The 22,296-nt window shown below is 39.9% G+C and overlaps 1 protein-coding gene across 6 annotated transcripts in view; it reads left to right on the top strand.

The window, feature by feature from the left end:
• Positions 1–22,296, top strand: part of NCOA3 (nuclear receptor coactivator 3) — a 105,259-nt gene that overhangs the window by 53,607 nt on the left and 29,356 nt on the right. For 4 of the 6 annotated variants that reach the window (XR_009454171.1, XM_059706831.1, XM_059706832.1 and 1 more), the window contains 3 exons: positions 18,629–18,733; positions 19,640–19,812; positions 20,273–20,373. Coding sequence is in view for 5 of the 6 variants with exons in the window: in XM_059706831.1 (XP_059562814.1) it covers positions 18,648–18,733; positions 19,640–19,812; positions 20,273–20,373 (360 nt within the window). In the remaining variant the exon portion in view is untranslated. Of the gene's footprint in view, positions 1–806; positions 968–18,628; positions 18,734–19,639; positions 19,813–20,272; positions 20,374–22,296 lie in introns of all 6 variants that reach the window. The other 2 variants (XM_059706830.1, XM_059706829.1) reach the window with 2 other exon arrangements.

Genomic DNA, 22,296 nt, shown 5'->3' with positions numbered 1-22,296 from the left:
ACTTAGGCTGTTTCCAGATCTTAGCTATGGTGAATTGTGCTGCTATGAACATAGGGGTGCATATATCCTTTCTGATTGGTGTTTCTGGTTTCTTGGGATATATTCCTAGAAGTGGGATCACAGGGTCAAATGGGAGTTCCATTTTCAGTTTTTTAAGGAAACTCCATACTATCTTCCATAGTGGCTGCACCAGTCTGCATTCCCACCAGCAGTGCACAAGTGTTCCTTTTTCTCCACATCCTCTCCAGCACTTGTCGTTTGTTGATTAAGTATTACTATTCTTTAATGAGCTTCATTTATTAAACTCATACTATGTGAGTACACAAACATACTATGTCAATATACTTTGTGAGTTAACAAAGATCAGTTTAGGATAGTTAATTCACTTCTGTAGACTTTTATCTTTTATAGTTTTTAAATTATAACAACTAAAAATGTACTTAACATATTTCAGGCAGCACTCCTATTACACAGTGTGTGATTTGGCATTTCTTTCATTCCTCTACTATAACATTTGACCCTGAGTTATAAAAATTATTTTTTTTTTCTAAATCAACTACTGGTATATTGCTTTTCTGTTTAAAAGGATTTTTATAGAGCTAGTTATTTTACTGGAGGGTAACATAAAGAGAATTGGAATTACAAGACTTTTAGTCTTGGTCCTTAGCTTTTTAAAATTTTCTTTAAAATTCAATTGTGATAATTTAGAAAGAATTCTAGAATAAAACTGCAGAGTTCTTCATGTGTAGGCAAACTTGTTAATTAAAATAATGGTAACACCTTTTAATGGTTGGTATGGGTTTCAGATGCTGCAACCCTACAATATATTGATATGCAGATCACATGGACTTGGTGCAAGGTAACGGGAGACATGCTTTGACTTCAAAAGACAAATTGGCCATCCACAGCTATAATCCTCCTGTCTTTTCACTTTTAGAGATGATTCGGTACTATAAGGCCCCGGGAAGTAAGTTAATTTTTTGTGTGTATGAGAGTTTTTAATTGGGCTTTTGGTAAGCCTTTTTTGTGGAGTGAAGGTATCATGGAAATTGGGGCTATTTTCATTACTTAAATACCTCTCTCCCAATTTCATCCTATCTAATAAAAGAGAAACATGGCAATTTGCCGTACATCTGCTACCCTTCCCGTTGGCTAATCAGGGCGATATGCAAATTAACTGCCAGCCAAGATGGCGGCCGGCAGCCAGGCAGCTTGAAGCGAACATGAGGCTTGCTTGCTTCAGTGACGGAGGACTCCAACGTTCCCCGACTGCCGCTGCCTGCCTCTGAGCTTGCAGTTTGAAACATTGTTACAAATATAGAAGCTAAACAAAACCCCAGAAACCTGCTTTCAGCCAGCCGGGATCTCAGAGCTGGAGTTGAAACAGTGTTTCAATTATAGAACCCAAACAAACCAGATACCTGCTTTCAGCAGCCGAGGCCTAAGAGCTGGAGCCAAGCCTCAGAGCTAAAGCTGGCCCAGAATAAAAAAAAAGAAAAGAAAAAAAGGAGCGGTTGGGAGCTTCAGTCACCCGCCAGCCTGAAAACAGCCCTCAGCCCCTCACCCAGACTGGCCAGGCACCCCAGTGGGGACCCCCACCCTGAAGAGTGTGTGACCAGCTGCAAACAGCCATCATCCCCTCATCCAGGCTGGCCAGGCACCCCAGTGGGGACCCCCACCCTGATCCAGGACACCCTTTAGGGCAAACCAGCCGGCCCCCACCCGTGCACCAGGCCTCTATCCTATATAGTAAAAGGGTAATATGCCTCCCAGCACCGGGATCAGTGGAGCCGCGAGGCCTCCCGGCACCGGGATCAGCATGACAGGGGGCAGCGCCCAAACCCCCTGATCGCCCTGTGGCTCTGTGTGTGACAGGGGGCGGGGCCACAACCTCCCTATCGGCCCTGCTCTGTCCGTGACAGGGGAAGGCGCCCCAACCCCCTGATCAGCCCTGCTCTGTGCCTGATAGGGGGGAGCTCCCCAACCCCCTGATCACCCTGTGGCTCTGTGTGTGACAGGATGCGGCGCCCCAACCCCCTGATCGGCCCTGCTCTGTGTGTGACAGGGTGCGGCGCCCCAACCCCTCTCCCCCCCCACGGGCCCTGCTCTGTGTGTGACCGGGTAGAGCCATAACCTCCCCATCGGCCCTGCCCTGAGTGTGACAGTGGTGGCGCCCCAACCCCCCGATCGTCCCTGCTCTGTGGGTGATAGAGGGCGGCGCCCCAACCGCCCCCCACGGGCCCTGCTCTGTGTGTGACGTGGTAGAGCCATAACCTCCCCATCGGCCTTGCCCTGAGTGTGACAGGGTGCTGGGGTCCAACCCCAGCCGGTCCAGGGGTCCCCAAAGGTGTGGACGGAGTCGGCGAAGAAGGAATGACACGGAGACAGCGTTCAGTTGATCAGCAGCCTAGCCAGGATCTCTAGCCAGGATCTCCAGCCAAGTTCTGTTCAGGATCTCCAGCGAAGTTCTGTGTCCATGTTCTCTTGCTAGGTTCTCCAGCCAGGTTCTCTCTAGGTTCTCCTGCCAAGTTCTGTTGCCAGGTTCTGTCGCCATGTTCTCTCGCTAGGTTTTCCAGCCAAGTTCTGTCCAGGTTCTCCTACCAGGTTCTCTCGCTAGGTTCTGTCTCTAGGTTATGTGGCCAGTTTCTGTCCAGGATCATTTGCCATGTTCTCTCCAGCGAAGTTCTTCTGTCTCTAGGTTCTGTGTAGGTTCTGTGTCTAGGTTCTGTGTCCAGTTGTCTTGTTACATCTGTATTTATACCAGTTGATTCCAATCCTATCAATCTCTATTCCAAAGGTTAGGGCGTTTCTTATCTCCATTCCAGGGAGTAAAGATTATGTAGCTTAAGCATGATTGTTCGTAGTTAAAGTGATTAATTACCTGCCTGGCACTTAGTTAAGGGGTTTTATTCCCTCCCTAACTTCAGGGGAAAATCCCTACCTGGGGAAACAACCTTTCTCAGAGAGGTGACCTTGGTTAAAACACATAGTGCCAAGAAGGTGAGCAAACATATTAAGAACAGTATGCCGTATATGCCAGGTCCCTTGAAACAGCAAGGATGGACCGGCTCCCAGCAACAGGGTGCGGCGCCCCAACCCCCTGCTCTGCCCTGCTCTGTGTGTGACAGGGTGCGGTGCCCCAACTCCCCTATCGGCCCTACTCTGTGAGTGACGGGGGGAGCTCCTCAACCCCCTGATTGACCCTGCTCTGTTCGTGACAGGGTACGGAGCCCCAACCCCCCTGATGGGCCCTGCTCTGTGAGTGACAGGGGGCAGCGCCCCAACCCCCTGATTGGCCCTGCTCTGTGCATGACAGGGAGTGGCGCCACAACCTCCCCATCGACGCTGCCTTGAGTGTGACGGGGCGGTGCCCCAACCCCCCCAATCGGCCCTACCCTGAGCGTGACTGAGGGTGGCATCGCAACCTCCCGATCCTCCCTGCTCTGTGCATGACAGGGGTGGTGCCCCAACTCCCCAATTGGCCCTGCTCTGAGCCCGACCAGGGGCTGCACCTAGGGATTGGACCTGCCCTCTGCCACCCGGGAGCTGGCCTAAGCCAGCAGGTCGTTATCTCCCGAGGGGTCCCAGACTGCGAGAGGGCACAGGCCGGGCTGAGGGACCCCCCCCCCCCCCCCGCAAAGTGCACAAATTTTTGTGCACTGGGCCTCTAGTTTGAAATATAAGAAGCCTGAGTTCTATTCCTTTCCTTTTTTTTCTTTCTTTCTTTTTTTTAGCAGTTGAAAAGGGAATCATTTTCTTAAGAATGATGAAGAGTGAAAGAAATTTTAAATTTAGGTTAGTTAAATTTCCAATGTCTTTATATTTTAAAAAATTGCAGAGCAATTAAGCATGAATTTTAGCATGAATTTTCAAAGAAGAAATTGTCCTTAATTACTTGTGATCTAAGTGCCTTTCTAATAAAAGGCACTGTTTCAATAAATTCTTTTGACAGAGAAGTATACACTATCAGAAAGGTTTAAAAAAATATTTGAAATGTTTACATAACACCTTAAGACCATTACCAAAACTTTTTTGTAGATCTTAGCATTTTTGAGAATTTAGTACCTTCCAAAAGACATCTCCATCATTCCCTCTTAGGTACCAAGGTTTAGGTAATTTACTTAAGTTATTCAGCTAATATAGGAGTTAGAAAATGCAAATAACTACATTGTTTCCTGAATTTATCTGGATGGTAGGTGTAGTTACTTTATAATTAAAGAGGCAAATTTCATTAAAAAAAAATAACCTTGATTCTAGAGAAAAGCTTTTTTTTCAAGCCTGCCATTTGACTTTTCTTTTTTGGGGGGAGGTTATATGGTTTTTAATTCTTTAAGCAACTTTGTTAAGGTGATGGCATATCCATTTTAGAGAATGAGAAATTGAAGTTCAGAGATTAAAATTTGTTAATATTATGCTGGGGTTTATATAAACTATTTTTCCTTCATTGTGCTGCATTCTGTTTGGTTTCATCAGTTTTCTTATCCACTTTACTCTATGTGTGTGTGTTGTTATAGTCTAGGACAGCCGTGGGCAAACTACGGCCCGTGGGCCGGATCCGGCCCGTTTGAAATGAATAAAACTAAAAAAAAAAAAGACCGTACCCTTTTATGTAATGATGTTTACTTTGAATTTATATTAGTTCACACAAACACTCCATCCATGCTTTTGTTCCGGCCCTCCGGTCCAGTTTAAGAACCCATTGTGGCCCTCGAGTCAAAAAGCTTGCCCACCCCTGGTCTAGGAATGAATACTATTGAGTTTTGGTTCCGGATATGGGTTTAAGTATCTCATGCTAACCAAATCTATACAGAGTTAGGATATCTGTTGCTTAGCTAATGGGCAATACTATCTTTTTTAATACTTTATAATATCTGAAAGTTTATAATTCATTCTTTTCACAACCACTTATTTTGTTTCTTTTCATCTATTTTTTCACTCATCGATTCTTTATCTCATTAAGAATCAAACAGCCCTGACCGGTTTGGCTCCGTGGCTAGAGCGTTGGCCTGCGGACTGAAGGGTCCCAGGTTCGATTCTGGGCAAGGGCATGTACCTTGATTGTGGGTACATCCCCAGTAGTGGGTGTGCAGGAGGCAGCTGATAGATGTTTCTAACTCTCTATCTCTCTCCCTTCCTTTCTGTAAAAAATCAATAAAATATATTTTAAAAAAAGAATCAAACATTTATTTTAAACTTCTTTCCAGTTCATTTTATTGGGTGGTGAGTTTATCTTCAGATATGGATGAATTTCTTGGTCATCTTTCTTAGTTCTGTTTTCAAGTACACTTGAGAATTTTAGTTTACAATTTGCATCTTGAGTGGGAAATGTATTTTTCTTCTGTTGGTGCCCTTCATGTATGCCACTCTCCCTGCCCCTGGCACTCCTGGCTCTGTTTTTGAAAAAATATATTTTTATTGATTTCAGAGAGGAAGAGAGAGAGAGATAGAAACATCAGTGATGAGCTAGAATCCTTGATCGGCTGCCTCCTGCATGCCCCTTACTGGGAATCGAGTCTGCAACCCGGGCACGTGCTCTTCACCATAATCAAACCCAGGACCTTTCAGTTCGCAGGTCAACATTCTTTCCATTGAGCCAAACCAGCTAGGGTGTAACTTTTTAAAAAAAATACATTTTAGTTGATTTTTAGATACAGAAGAAGGGCGAGGGATAGAGAAATAGAAACATTGATGAGAGAGTCACATTGATTGGCTGTCTCCTGCACCGACCCCCCTACTGGAATTGAGCCTGAAACCAGTAATCAAACCCATGACCTCTTGGTTCCTGGGTCAGTGCTCAGCTGTTCAGCCCACACCGGCCAGGCCCTAACTATTTTTTGTTGATTTTACCCATATCTACCATACCTTCAGTCGAGGTTCAGGATTCCATGCTGAAGTATTAGTTGCAATATCAGAAATATGCATGACTCAGGTTTTGTGTATATTGCCCTTTCTTCAGCTGCAGTGACAGTTTGCTATAATCAGTAACTAGCTATTGATAATTGCTTTTTTCCCCACCTTCCTTTCAGAAATTTTTTGTTCGGTTTCTACCTATGAGCCTTGCTTTTGGTCCTGTTATCTTGTGCATGATTTGATTTCTTGATTGTCTTTGCTAATTTCTGGTCCTGGAGCTCCGTGGTTCCATGGAGTCATCAGTTCATTACCTTGTGTTTGCTCAGTTTTGGTCCAAAGATATATTTGTGATATTTGAGCATGGCTGTGTCTTTCTATATAATAAAAATATTTTGTCATTATTGTATATGGAGCAAGGGGGAAAAGTGTGTTTGGTTGAAAGCAATAATCCACTATGTAATTTTATCAGGAATTCCTTTGTTCTCTTAATCTCACAACATGGCATAGTTATACAGATGGTTCCCTACTTAAAATGGTTTGACTTAAGATTTTTGATGATGCGAAAGCAGTACACATTCAGTAGAAATATACTTTGAATTTTGAATTTTCTTTTTCCTGGACTAGTGATATGTGTGGTACAATACTCTCTTGTGATGCTGGCCAGCAGCAGTGAGCCTCAGCTCCCACAAGGGTACACAACCCATACTCTACAGTGTTTTGTTAGATGATTGTGTCCAACAGTAGACTAACTAATGTAGGTGTTCTGAGCATGTTTAAGGTAGGCCATGCTAAGCTATGATGTTCAGTAGGTTAGGTGTACTAAATGCATTTTTTACTTTAAATATGTTCAACTTTAATGGGGTTATTTCAGTTTATGATGGGTTTATTGGGATGTAACCCCACTGTAAGTTGATGAACTTCTGTATAGGCCTACAGATAGTGGATACTGAAATATTTATTAAATCAATGTGGAGGATCTTGGAGAAACCATAGCAGTTTCAAACCCTGAACCCCAACATTAATCTAGCTCAGTGGTTCTCAAAGTGTGGTTGATGGACCCTTGGGAGTCCTTGAGAACCTTTTATGGGGTCCACAGAGTTCAAACAGTTTTTATAGTATCTGTTATCTGTCATTCTCATCCTGCTGATGTTTGTACTGATGGTGCAACAACAGTGGTGCATAAAGCTGCTGGCACCTTAGCATGGATCACGGCAGTGTCACCACCAGACCGTTCTTCACTCATAAAGAAAAAACCCACCCATTTCCCACTCAGGATTGTCCTTGATAAAGCAGCAAAATTGCTCATTTCGTTAAATCTTCCCTTTTGAGCACTATATTTTAAATATGCTGTCTAGTGAGAATGGAAAACATGCAGAAAGCACTCTGCCTAGGTTGTCTTGGGGAGAAGCACTTGGGCTTTTGTCCTGAATTGGCCACTTCCTTCATGGAATGCCATTTTACTCGAAAGAACTATGGTTATTGAAACTTGGATTTTGCTGACAGTTTCTTAAAAATGAGCAAGGTGAACCTAGCTCATCAAGGAAAACATCTCACGTGTTGATAGTGGTAAAATTTGAGTTTTAAGTAAAAATTGTTGGTAAATTTGAATCTGCCACCATGAGTGTAACATCTTCTCAGGACACAAAACGTTTAGGGTAAGATGGGTGGTGACATTAATGTGGAGTTTTTGATATTGTATAATGAAAATATCAGTATTTGAAAATCTGCTTAATCAGTGAACCAGTATTATCCAGATGACAGTGATGTTATAAAATCATGCATGAGTTAAAGATTTGTTTAGAGTGCAAGGGAGGTCATTATATTTTACTGTTAGAGCATGAAAGCTCATTGATATGGTTGCAATTAACCTTTAAGAAAGTACCACCTGTTAGCCCTGGTTGGGTAGCTCGGTTGGTTAAAGCATCATCTCTCTACACCAAAGTTTCAGGTTCAATCCCCAGTTAGGGCACATAATGAAGCATCCAAGGAATGCATAAATAAGTAGAACAACAAAATATCACTGTTTTTCTCTCTCTGTCTTTCTCTCCCTTCCTCTATGTCTCTAGAGTTAATAAATAAATAACAATTAAAAAGCAAAGTACCACTGGCTGTAATGGCTCAGTGGTTGAGCATCGACCTATGAACCAGGAGGTCACGGTTCGATTCCTGGTCAGGCCACATGCCCAGGTTGCGGGCTCGATCCCCAGTGTGGGGTGGGCAGGAGGCAACCGATGAATGATTCTTTCTCATTGATGTTTCTATCTCTCCTTCAACTTTCCTCTTGGAAATCAATAAAAAATATTTTTTAAAAAAAGCAAAGTACCACTTTTCAAGTTTTAGCATAATATCAACGAAAGTTCTCTCTTAATTATTTGTAAATGACTATTGAAATAGTCCTTCCTTTTACAAGTACATGCTTCTTTTAGGCTGGATTTCCTTTTTAGTTTTAACCAAAATAACATATTGCAACAGATTGAGTGGAGAAATAGATAAGAGAATTCAACTATTCCTACGTCAGACAAAAGAGTTGTAAAAATGCAAAGCAGTGTCACCTCTTTCTTGGAATTGTTTTATTTCAAAGAAGTTATTTCTTCATAAAATTTTTAACATATAATGGGATTATTATAAAATGAATTAGTATTTCAAATGTTTCTAAGTTTTAATGTATAATATGGTAAATACTGATAGATATAACCCAAATAACAAAAGCTTTTTGGGTTCTAAATTTTTAACAGGTAAAGGAATCCTGATATCAAAAAGGTTGAGAAGCCTGAACTAGTAAATTTGGTTGGAACTCTAGAAGCATTTGACATAAACCTTTCACCTTGCTGTATGTATTTCTTAGCTGTAGCACATCTAGTTCCTGCTATACTGCAGTCGGTTCTGTCCTGCTTAAACATGAAGGGCGCCTGAGCACCCTTCAAAAAGCTTGGCCAGTTTCAAGGACATGTCATCGTCCTTAACCTGAATGTCTCTTTTAGTAGTAAGAACCACATTGACTGAAGAGGGTTAGGACTTTGAACAACTATCATGTATAACATTGTGTATTCTGTCAGTACTCAGTTCCTGCTTTTGAATTACAGATCAGGCATTAATTTTCAGTGGGGACCTTTTAGAGCACACAAACACATTTTGTGATTCTATACTTAACCAGATCAACAGTTTTCAACTAGTGTGTTGCAAAGTTTTTTTAAAAACTGTATTTAGTTAGGTGAACTGACCTCTTTTCCCTTAGATTTAAAAAAAAAAAAAAAAAAAAGGGACAACAGCCAATACAACAATGGCTGTCTGGTGTGAATGCCCTGTCTTGAACCATAAATATAAAAGTCATATAATAGAATTGCATGTTATTGGTCATGTTGCATAATAATGTTGCATCTGATTGGTTAATTCTTGGTACCAGAAATCCTTATATGCATGGTTTTTAAAAAAGTCACTTTGGAGTCAAAAGGGAAGGTAATTACTATTGTTCTTTTCTTTTTTTGTAAATAAATAAAAATTATACCTATTTTTTGTCAGATTGGCAAAAAATAGAAGATTTTTTGGTGTGCTGCAGAATTTTAATTAGTTTATGTGTGCATGAGATGAAAAGGTTGAAAATCACTGTACGAGATTATTGATCCTGACACTGGATCATCAGCTAATTGAAGGCAAAACACTTTGTCTGTTTTGATTAGCAGTTCATTCCAAGTACATGGCATAGGGAATTTGAACTCCTTTGTCTATGTAGACAACACTCAATACATTGAATAGTGACCACTCCTTTTTATTTTATTTTTTGTTAATCCTTACCTGAAGATACTTTTTCCATTGATTTTTTTAGAGAATGGAAGGGAGGAGGAGACACAGAAAGAGAGAAACAAATTTCACTTTGCCACTAACCTTTAAGATGGAGAGAGGGACACATTGACTGCTCGTGCCCTGGTTGGGCTGAGAATCAAGGCATGTGCCCTTGATAGGAATTGAATCCATTCTTCTGCCAGCAAGTGGACGCTATAACCATTAAGCAAAACTGGCTAGGGCTAACCACTCTTTTTTTTTTTTTTTTTAAATAAGTATGTTTTTATTGATTTCAGAGAAGACGGGAAAGGGATAGAGAGATAGAAACATCAATGATGAGAGAGATTGGCTGCCTCCTGCACACCCCACACTGGGGATTAAGTCTGTAACCTGGGCATGTACCCTGACCAGGAATCAAACCGTTACCTCCTGGGTTCATAGGTCAACGCTCAATCACTAAGCCATGCCAGCTGGCCTGACCACTCCTTTTTTTTTTTTTTTTTTTTCAAAAAAACAAAAACAACACACTTGTTTTATTGAAAAATAATTGACATATGCTACTGTGTAAGTTTAAGGCATGCAACATGATGGTTTGATTTACATACATTGTGAAATGATTACCACAGTAGATTCAGTTAACATCCATCATCTCATATGGAAAGGAAAAGGAGAAAAAAACCCACAATTTTTTTTTCCTTGTGATGAGAACTCTTAGGATTTACTTTCAATAGTTTTCCTATATATCATATAGAAGTGTTAACTGTAGTCATCATATTGTATATTACATTCCTGGTAATTAGTGACCGCTCTTAAGACACTTGCTGAAGTGGGTTTTGATTTTAGCCAGTTTAGTTGTATGAATGATTTTACAAGAGTTCCTAATTAAAGTTTTGCCTCAGATATTCTCTAGCAATAATGAGGTGCCCCCCCCCCCCGCATCATTTCCTATACATGCATAGGCAGGTTTTATGAAGTTTAGAAAGAAGCTCTTTAAAGTCATGAATCATGAAACTGTCTATAAACAGCAATAACAACAACAACAAAAAACCCCACAAAACCCCAAGCTAGGTTTTAAATTATTTGAGTGATGCTCTCTTTGTCCCATTTCTTCTATTTTATATTCTTGTTGAAAATTTCTTCCCTGGAACAATCTTGACTTAGAAGCACAGTTTTTTGTGTTTTTTTTGTTTTTTTTTTTAAGCTCCACGTGGTCTATAGTAGCTATATTTTGAAGGGGACTAGGAAGGCAGTTGAGGTTATTGTTCAGTTTAGACTTTGATACTTTTTAACATTTCTACCAGTGCTACCCCACCTTCCAACATGTAAGTGATGTTAAGAGTGTTTTAAAATTTTCTTTTTGGACTTTGACATATATGTTCTCATATTATTGTTATCCTGAAATCAATAATGACTTGGAGATTTATTTGAAGAGAGAAATTCTGTTTGTAGGCATGTAACTTCTAGGGATATAGAAACATTATTTTAAAAAAGGATTCTTTTGAATTTAAAGTAATTTAATCTAGGAATGGAACAAGATGTGAGGTCAGAAAAAGAACACACGCACACGCGCGCCGCCTCCCCCCCCACAGCAAAGACTGGGCCACAGCCTAACCTGCAGTAATGATGATGATCCATACAGGAAGTCTTATGAATTTGATTTGCCATGTTGTGTTGCTAGAGTTAGAAACCATCAGCTTTAACCCCTTTGCTTTTAGAGAAGGAACTCTGTTTTTCCTTTGATACATCTTACTCTTTTTCTTCAACCCTCAGTACCTTTTCTTTTTGAAAAATTAATTCAACGTGCTTTTATTGGCTTTGAATTTCCACATTGTTAGTTTTTGTAGTATTAGTGTCATAAGTAAACCTGTAGCTTCTTTATGTTTTTGATATTGGTGGACAGGGCTAATTTCAATAATGTAGGGGGGTAGTGTCTTGGTACTTTTAAGTTTCTTACTCTGCAAGTCCTCCAATATAGGAATAGCTGTTTTGCTATTAACGCATGGTGAGCATTCCCTGTGTCATTCATTGCTTTCTTAGTGCCACTTTCTTTAGCAGTTCTGCCGCTGTTTGCCATTTGGTTACCAGGTGGCTAATGTTGATAGCTCTTAAGTTTTAAAATTTCTTCTAATGTCTTCCTCTTCTGAGGCAGATAGAATGGATTAGGAGAGAATGGGTCACATGTTGTGGTCATCTCTTCTTTACATCCTTATAGCTTATTAATTACACATGTATCATATTTTATTTCTCCTCTGTGCACACACACCCCTAACTCCTCACTGCTTATCTTAATTTAGTACTTTATCACTTACCTCAAGGGGGCTAAAAGCTTCGTTTTCTCTTCTTCCTCTCCTGCTTATATTTTCATTATGTATCAAGGGACAACTTTATGTATAAACAGTACTTTTGAAATAAACTTATGTCTGTCAAGAAAAATTAAACCACAAATCTAGATGTAAAAGGAGATAAATAAAAAAGAACCACTGTGTACTTTGAAGGTGTTTGGATGTCCTCTTCAGAATCTTCTAAAAGGTGCTACTTATTCTTTATACCTTTTTATCTTAAGAACACGGATATCTATGACAGTACACTGGTATTTTCATAACATTATGTTAGCTACTGGCTACAGCTCACTACACTATTTCAGTGGGAAGTTGTTTTGAATTCCAGTCAGCTATTTGTATGTTGAGGTTAGCCTGCATAGTCCTGGCTAATTTATTTGTCTGAATCTTTTTAATTTGTTGCCATATGGGATATTCATAGCTATTTGTTTTTCAAATGAGAGCAAAATTAGTGTTGCTGAGTATACATCTTTGTTCTTGGTATTTTGTACCTCTGAGGGATCACCATTATTCCCTATGCTTGCTTTGCATTTTTATCCTTACAATATACATACGATATGTGAGATGTGATTAGCCCCAGTTTTTTTTACAGGTGATAAGCTTTTTACAGGTGACAAAAGTTTACCTTTTAGTGAAATTGAGATTCACCTCTCAAGTTTGATTCCAATAAATCCCCAATACAATCTTTTTATTGTATCATAGTACATTAACTGAAGGATTCCAAATCCTTGAGTTTTAGTTTTGATAGCTTGAAGCTACTATATTTTTTGGAATGGGAATACCCAAGTGAATATTACATGTTAGGAAGAAGGCAAATACGTTCTACAAAGGGTTTCCCTCTCTCTCCCCAATGAATCTTCTTTGTATTTTAGGAAGATTATAGAGTTAGTCAGAAGTACAGCTAATAAGATGGGAAGAAGTGGAAAGAGTTGGAGAAAGGAACAAGGGGGACTGGTGGTAGTTGTAAAAAAGAAAGAGGAAGGAGTTTGTAATAAAAGTCTCATACAAGTTTTTATAATGGTTCAGAGTTTATATGAGGAAAGGGGAGACAGGAAAATGAAGAGAAGGGCGGGGGTGTGATGTTATAAAAAGAAAGTATGAAAAGTGATTAGGACAAAGAAGGGAAAACTTCTAATTGGGAGAGTTGGGAATGCTTTAACCAGAGGTGACAGTTGAGCTTGATCTTGAAGGATGTGTTACAAGTATTCTAGATAGAAGAGAGATGAAGGGGGAGATATAAAGAGAAGTTAGACTTAAGGTTAAAAACAAAATAGGAAATATTTCAGTGATAATTCTTGGTCAACAATATTTCAGTGATAATAGCATAGGTCACTTGGGTGGCTGCTGGTAGTGGTGGTGATAAGGAGAAAGTATGACTGATAGTTTGTTGTTTAAAATGAAGCCAGAATCAGGTTTATGAAGTATAAGTTTAGCTATGTTCTTATGTATGAACTAGAGGCCTGATGCACGAAATTCGTGCAAGGGTAGGCCTTTGCGGCCCTGGCTATCTCGCGGCCCCACCCTGCCTGTACCCGCTTTGGCCTGGTGCTGCCCATGTCTGCTGTCACACACTCCCAGTTTTCCGGTTCTGCGGAGCCCCCCGATTGATCGCCCTGCAAAGGGTGGCCTGGGCCTCCCTCTTTGGGGCAATCATGGGGCAATGGTGTGCCCCCTGACCAATCTCATTGCACCCGCCTTGGCTGGCCTGGCGCCAGTGCATGTCATAGTGTGGTCGTTCAGACGGTTGTTCTACTGTTTGGTCGTTCAGTTGATTTGCATATTATGCTTTTATTATTATAGATAGATCCAGTGCATTAAATTGTAGGAGTCAGAGTAACCTTTAAAACAACTAAGGAATTACCCAACTATTTAGTATGCTGTCAGGAGAGGGTAATATGATTTAAATGGAATTTGGCTTGTTTAACTCCCTCTGCACAATGTATATTTGTGAACCTCAACTCTGTTGCTTATGTAGAGCTTGAAAAGTCTCTTGGCAACAAGCTTCCAGTTGCATCCAACACCTGCCTTGGCTAATTGGTATGCCCAGTTCTGGTACTAGAGCCTCTGAGGAGTTTGTGTTTGAGTTTGACTTCATCAAATTTAAAATGGAGCAAAAATGTGAAGGGCCTTTGGGATTGGCCTGTTGATTGAGAATGAAAAGGCAAACATAGAAAGAGAGAAGAGGGAATGAAACCTTGTGGATAAAATGACTATTAATTTACATTCGGATGCTTTTCAGCTCAACTTACATATTAAAAATAGTATATTTTATTTGGTTGCTCTCTGGTAGCTCCTTTCCATATTTGCTGGCATTATAAATAAAGATAGAGGAAAAGAATGACCAGGTCCTGAGATTATAGTGTTTTCTGGCACATGTCTGCACTAAGGTTGTTTATTGTAGACACCATTTATACAGTTTAAAAAAATGGTAAGCTGGTAGGTTTCCTATCATCTGTGTTCCCATGTACTTTATTATAGTGTGTTCATTTGAACACTTACAAAATTATTTTGTAATTGTTTAAATATTTTCCACTTCTGCTAGCCTGAGGTCTAGCAGTGTGTGGTGTCAATTCATTTCTATTTCCTGGACCTAAAATGGTTTTGGGCATGTGTTTGAGCTGAAATGGAATTAAATTGAAAAATGTATTGCATTAGTTAGTTTATACTTTATCCCACCAAACATAACAGGTTATCAGCAACAGAACAAAAAGATATTGCCAGTTAGTTTTTTATCTGGAACTTTCCCCCTCTTTTCCTTCCTCCTTGCTTCTTTTCAGCTCTTATTCTCTTTACCAGGGTGGAATTAAAGAGTAAAGGTAGGCGATAATCACTGGAAGAGGAAGCTTTCATAGTGGTTCCATGTGTGTGGACTTGTCTCTTCCCCTACTTCTCCTTGTCCGCCAGCAAATACATGGGTTATATGTTGTTCAGTTCTTTCCTCCATGGTACTGGTGCTCTTGGAGCTGCACAACTGATTGAAATAAAAAACCTTTGCTATTTTAGAAAATAAAATCTTGTAGGATTAAGCCTTTAGATGAACTAGTGGTGACTACATACTAAAGTGTCTTGAGTAAGCATGCCAATTTGTAACTTGAGTTTTGAGTAGTGCCTTTATATACGAATGTCTCATAAATTTTTTCCAAGAGCAATTTTTTCTTCTAATTGACTTGAGCAATATCTGTTTTTACATAGTGCTTCGAGATGTTTTCAAGAAGTCAACTCTACAGTTGTTTGAAAAATTTCCTTAAGTTACAGTGAGTCTCAGGAGACACCCAGAAACACTCCCTGAATTAGCATATTAATCATAACCTTGCATAACTCAGGTGAACAAGCCTTACTAATAAACTCAGTTATTGGTGGGGATAGTCAGAGAGTCCTCGGCCCCAGCATTTAATCTTATAAAATGCAAGAATAAAAATACTTACGACTATTTTAGGGTATAGTTTGTGATTTTCTGATTGCAAGTTTTTTTCTTGCTGTGGGAGCCACTGACTATTTGTCTCAAGTGGAAATAAGAGTCTTGGTTAATGTTAGACTACGTCAAAGGACAATTTATCTGGTGACTTGTAGAGTAATGATTAGTTTTTAGGGGCTGGAGGGGAGTAGCAACATTTAGTACCTGTTGAATTTGAGCAGTTCCTTGCCTCTTTCCCCAATACTGCATGCCCTTAACCCTGGATGTAATAATTTCTCAGTATTCTTACTTAATGGGCTGAGAAATTTTCTGGCTAACTGGTTGGAGATAGTGTGATTCAACAGTATAAAAGGTTTATTTTTTTGGTGGTGGTGATGGGGGTGAGATAAAATGCCCAAGAAACATTTGATACATATTTTGTTGCTTATAAAGTTTGAAGCAGTTACAGTCTCAGTTCTGCCATCCAGTATCTGTGTGTGATCTAGTGAAAAGTTATGCAGCTGTTCCCTTATCTATAAAATGGGATTGATAATACATACCTTGGAGAGTTGCTGTGAGAAATTATAAAAATATGTGATATGTTCAGCACTGTAGCAACGAAAGTTGTTCCCTTCCTTTTTCCTTATTAATTTAGAAAAAGTAAAATATTTTCGTTGGTCTGTATGCCAATTGAGATTTACTTGGTAACCTATCTCCTCCCCATTTTGGCATGGTATGGCTTTTCTTAGGCCCCCACAAAATAACTTTTTGCTTGCCTAGTGACATTAGCTTTGTTGATTAATATCTTTTCCTTTTGGACAGGGAATAAGTGCTTCCTGTATCCTTGTCCATTTGGCTAGTTTGTTGTACACAATCAAGATGTTCCCTCCTATCTTAACCTCAAATAACCAAAAAGGAAAGCTAGTTAATGCTGCTAAGCCATATATAACAATTTCATGGCTTTTGAGCTGAATGACAAGTGTAATTCTTTGCTGCTTTTTAGCCTGAATTAAAGTTTAGGAATGTTCATTTTCTAGCAGTTTGTTTTATTCTGTTCATGCCTAAGCTTAAACATGTTCCATAGTTTGATTACTATGTATGGAAGGACATACAGTATTTATATGAGAAATTCTGTTCAGTTTCTATAAGATTCTTGCTCATTTTAAATCTGATTTATCATGGATATACTTCTGACTTTTTCCAAATAATATAGACATAGGTAAAATTAAATTTTGATAGCATTGAAAGTTATTGTAAATGGCTACTATTCTCTACTTGAGGTAATTGCACAGAATATCTTGCCTAACTGTATAGTTGGCCCTCTATACCTGTGGGTTTTGCATCCAACATAATTTTTGTCTGTGGTTGGGAATCTGTGGACGCTGACTGACTGTATGCATTTTTCTATGCTATTTTCTATAAGGGACTTGAACATCCATGGATTCTGGTGTTCAAGGGGGTTCTGGAATCAATTCCTATGGATACTGAGGGATGACTGTAAACTTAAAGTGTGTATTGTCATATTCATATATTTAAATAGTGTAGATTAACTCTTTAGTAGAAACATTTCATATAAGAAAAATAATTGCAAAAAGGCTCAGATCTACACGGTTGAGTTCGTATTGAATACACTTTGGGCCTTTAGATTCTGATTCAATGAAAAGTCCACTGTAGTCATTTTCTGTACTGCACTGTCTGGGGCTGGAAAGGCTTCTGTGATTGGATTGTATTCTGAGTATGCTTTAAAATCATAGCATTAAGCAACTTTTAATCAAAGCTATTTTCAGTTCTTTTTTGTTCCTTTATTGTAACAATGTTGTGAGGGGAAAAAACCCACCAAGTTTTTAAAACATCTTAGCTTTTCAGCCTTTTTATTTTTCTACCAAAATTATAGGTAGAATGAATTTTGTTGATAGTTATTTCATACTTAGAGCATCTGTTAAGACAATGGTGTAATCTAGAACTCCTGATTAATGATCAAGTAATTTTGATTTTTAAAAAGCTACATATTTTAAGTCTGGTCAGTATCTTAAGAGAAATTTTACATTTACATTTAATTTCCCTTCTTGGTAGTATTGTGCCACCTAGCGGAAATTTATGTCCTTTAAAATGTATGTCTCAGAATGTAGATAGACTACAAGATGCATTTTAACATGTTAAGAAAAAATAGTTTGGAATGTTTGGTTGACTTGGAATTCTTTAGAACAATGATTACTTTCCTAAACAAGAGTTTAGGACAAAAAATTCTTAGTAAGTTAAGGTTTAGTAGATGTCTTAAAATTATGTGCTCCCCAGTTAAAATCTGTTTGTTTTTTCCACAAGAAATGCCCTACATTTATTTTCTTTATTAGTGAAACTTTAATCAAAGCATATTATATTTCCATCAGTTAATATAAAAATAATTTTGCTTTGTAGATCTTATAAAAGTCTATCTCCCCTTCCCCCTTGAGTTTAATTATTGTGCACCTAAGCAGAATGAAGTAGAGTTTACATGTTACTAGTATTTATACAATCTAGGTTTATTTTGAAGTAACAGGAGTAAAACACATTGGATGATAAATATTAATGAAATAATCTAAAGAAAAAAATGTGCTACCTTGAAGACAGCTTGATATAATTTAGGCTTTTATCATTGGAACATTTCTTACCAAATGATACGCTCTTATTTGTGCTTACTTGGAAATAAATAAAATTCAGGATTTTATCAATTGAAGAATTGGAAGTCTCTTTGTCTTGTTATTAAGTATAAAGAAGATGCCTAATTCCTTGTGAGGTGTTCAGTGTACTCATTTTTGGTAGCACTGGAGAAGCATTTCTCTCTTGGGGCTGGGCGTACTGTGTAATCAGACTGGCATATGAATGCTGAGGTTGTCTTCAGCGTACTTGTTGATATGCTATAAGGAATCTCAAACCCTGGCCCATGTTGCTCAGTTGGTTGGACATCGTCCCATGCATCTAAAGGTTGCTAGTTTGATTCTTGGTCAGAGCACATACCTGGGTTGTGGGCTCAATCCCCAGTAGGGAGCATGCAGGAGGCAGCTGATTGATGTTGCACTCTCACATCAATGTTTCTTTCTCTCCCTCTCCTTTCCTCTCTCTCTATAAAAATCAATTTTAAAAAATCTTAAAAAAAGAATATTGAGAATTATCTAACTAGTTAGAGAAAATAGTTCTGAATTACATGATGTGCAGTCATTCAGGCATATAATACCTTTATAGAGTCATGGATATTTTATAACGTTTTTATCTTATTATTCTTTCTTAGTTGCTGATGTATATTCACAATGAGTGGATTAGGAGAAAACTCCTTGGATCCACTGGTCCCTGATTCACGAAAGCGCAAATTGCCATGTGATACCCCAGGACAAGGGTAGGCAATTTATTTTCTGATGCTTCACCAACATTTCCTCTCCTACTCTTATTTATTTATTTTTTTTAGTTTAAAGATAACATTTCAATTTTTTTAAAAAAATTGTTTTATTGCTTAAAGTATTACAAAGAGTATTACATATGTCTCCTTTATTTTCCCGCCAACTTTTTGTTGTTTGCATTCTCTGGTTAGATATTTTTGGTTTTTGTCTTTGCTAAAATATTGTTATTTTGCTTTATAGTAAGTGGAGTGGTACAGTGATGAGATGGACATCTTTATGATGTAATAGAGGCTTTATTGCTGATTCAGATAGAAGCGAGAATATTATACTAACAGGGTGATACTGTAAGAAGCATTTCTCAATGGAAGAGGTAGGAGTTAGGAACAGATAACTGAGATTATTATAAATAAGAATTTTAAATATTTTTAGGAACATGTTATTAGTTGATATTTTGGCATTTCTAAGGCTTCATCATTTGTTTCCTGAATGTAGTTAGAAGTTTAAAAAATAGAAATAAAATGCTGCATTTTATGCAGTGATACTCTGTAGCCTTTTAAGTATTTACCAAGGTCAGCATCATTTGAGTTTTAATATGATAGTTGCAAATAAAAACAATCTACAATTTATGAAACCTCATTATTAATACTTATCCCCAATCTCCAGATTGATGAAACTGAGATTAATTCTGCCCAAGGCTACTGGGCTAACAAAAAGGTAGATTTGAATTTAAGTTTACATGAATTTATGCTATATTGTACCACTTCTCAGCACAATGTTTTGATAGTTTTATTGTCTGGATTTAGTTTATTTACATATGAAGGTAATGGTGTTGTGTAGGGACTGATTCTGCTTATAGCTCTTTTGTGATAGGTATATTCATGTCTCCCCCTCCCCCCTCTTCTTAGTCTTACCTGCAGTGGTGAAAAGTGGAGACGGGAGCAGGAGAGTAAATACATTGAAGAATTGGCTGAACTGATATCTGCTAATCTTAGTGATATTGACAATTTCAACGTCAAACCAGATAAATGTGCAATTTTGAAGGAAACAGTAAGACAGATACGCCAAATAAAAGAGCAAGGTAATACAAAGTAAGAAAAACACTCAAGTCTTTTAGAAGGAACTTGTTAATTGTTTACATTTGTCTTTTTGTTTCCTTGTTGCTTAAGTGGGGGTTGCTAATAATTGTGGGAATGGATAAATTCGTTGACCAGTTTTACTCTTTAGGACTATTAACAGAGAATTGGAAGAAGGCCAGTGTTGCTCTCTCTGTCAAATGTTAGTTCTTTTTCAGGAAGCCATGGGATAGTAGTACATTTAGTAATGAAAGAAAATTTAGGGTATCTTTATCTTCTACCCTCCTGGGTAATTCTGAAGTTTAATTTTAACATGTAAAAATTATAGTGTCATTTTCATATCAGGAAATATTGTGTATGTGCATATGCACGTGTGTGTCTCTTTGTTCTGGGGACTATTTGAAGGTGGATTTAATCTATCACTAGTATATGTGCTTTTTGTAGTAATGTTTTCTGTCTTTTTAGGAAAAGCTATTTCTAATGATGATGATGTTCAGAAAGCTGATGTATCTTCTACAGGACAGGGGGTTATTGATAAAGACTCCTTAGGACCACTTTTACTTCAGGCAAGTATATGGCTTTAGCTATCCAGTAAGCTCTTTTTATTTTTAAAAAACTGTTGAAATTTTGGTTAGGGAATGAGAACAGAAAGACATTTCTTTTTATGAGACAGAACTTAGTATTTTGAATATGATGGAAAAATGCTCTTATATTTACAATATATAACTCAGAAGGCCTGCAGGGGAGGAGGAGCATCTCCTTATAAAAATGTAGTTGCAAACTGAGAAGGTAAACAAAAATATAAAAAAGCAAGAGAGGAAAGGTAATGCATAATTTCAAAGTTAATATTAGGGCATATTTTACCTCAGACTTTTTTGTGCATTTTTGCATGATTGATCATATGCCTCTAGTATGCATATAAGATCTTTGGTTAATCTCTTCCTGCCCTCCCCTCTCCTCCCTTCCCTCTGAGATTCATCAGTCTGTTCCATATTTCTATGCCTGTGAATTGAGCGTCTGCCTCCTGGTGGTCAGTGAGCGTCATAGCTACCGGTTGAATGGTCGAACGGTTGCTTAGGCTTTTATATATATATACTAGAGGCCCAGTGCACAAAAATTTGTGCACTCGGGGGGGAGGGGGGGGGTCCCTCAGCCCGGCCTGTGCCCTCTCGCAGTCTGGAACCCCTCGGGAGATAACGACCTGCTGGCTTAGGCCTGCTCCCGGGTGGCAGAGGGCAGGCCCAATCCCTAGGTGCAGCCCTTGGTCGGGCTCAGAGCAGGGCTGATTGGGGAGTTGGGGCACCGCCCCCTGTCATGCACAGAGCAGGGCGGATTGGGAGGTTGCGATGCCACGCTCAGGGTAGGGCCGATTGGGGGGTTGGGGCACTGCCCCCTGTCATACTCAAGGCAGGGTCGATGGGGAGGTTGTGGCACCACCCCCCGTCACACACAGAGCAGGGCCAATCGGGGTTGGGGCGCTGCCCCCTGTCACACACAGAGCAGGGCCCATCAGGGGGTTGGGGAGCTCCCCCCTGTCACACACAGAGCAGGGCGGATCAGGGGGTTGGGGCGCTGCCACTGTCACACTCAGGGCAGGGCCAATGGGGAGGGTATGGCTCTACCCCATCCCACACAGAGCAGGGCCCGTGTGGTGGGGGTTGGGGCGCCGCCCTCTATCACCCACAGAGCAGGGACGATCAGGGGGTTGGGGCGCCGCACCCTGTCACACACAGAGCCGCAGGGCGATCAGGGGTTTGGGGAGCTCCCCCTATCAGGCACAGAGCAGGGCTGATCAGGGGCTTGGGTGCCTTCCCCTGTCACGAACAGAGCAGGGCGGATAGGGAGGTTGTGGCCCCACCCCCTGTCACACACAGAGCCGCAGGGCCATCAGGGGGTTTGGGCGCTGCCCCCTGTCACGCTGATCCCGGTGTCGGGAGGCATATTACCCTTTTACTATATAGGGTAGAGGCCTGGTGCACGGGTGAGGCCTTCTGGTTTGCCCTGAAGGGTGTCCTTGATCAGGGTGGGGGTCCTCACTGGGGTGCCTGGCCAGTCCGGGTGAGGGGCTGAGGGCTGTTATCAGGCTGGCGGGTGACTGAAGCTCCCAACCGCTCCTTTTTTTTTTTTTTTTTATTATGGGCCAGCTTTAGCTTTGAGGCTTGGCTCCAGCTCTTAGGCCTCTGCTGCTGAAAGCAGGTTTCTGGCCTTTGTTTACCTTCTGTATTTGAAACAATGTTGCGATCCTGCTGGCTGAAGCCTGGCGGACTAAAGCAGGTTTCTGGGGTTTTGTTTAGCTTCTATATTTGTAACATAGTTGCTTAGAGTTGCAGCTCAGAGGCCGGCAACTCAGGCGGGGAACGTTGGAGTCCTCCGTCACTGAAGCAAGCAAGCCTCATGTTCGCTTTAAGCTGCCTGGCTGCCGGCCGCCATCTTGACTGGCAGTTAATTTGCATATTGCCCTGATTAGCCAATGGGAAGGGTAGCGGTCG

The sequence above is a fragment of the Myotis daubentonii genome, chromosome 8 (genome assembly GCF_963259705.1).
Source record: "Myotis daubentonii chromosome 8, mMyoDau2.1, whole genome shotgun sequence".
Lineage (NCBI taxonomy): Eukaryota > Metazoa > Chordata > Mammalia > Chiroptera > Vespertilionidae > Myotis > Myotis daubentonii.
Note: the sequence above shows the minus strand (reverse complement) of the source record. Positions and strands in the feature narration are given on the sequence as shown.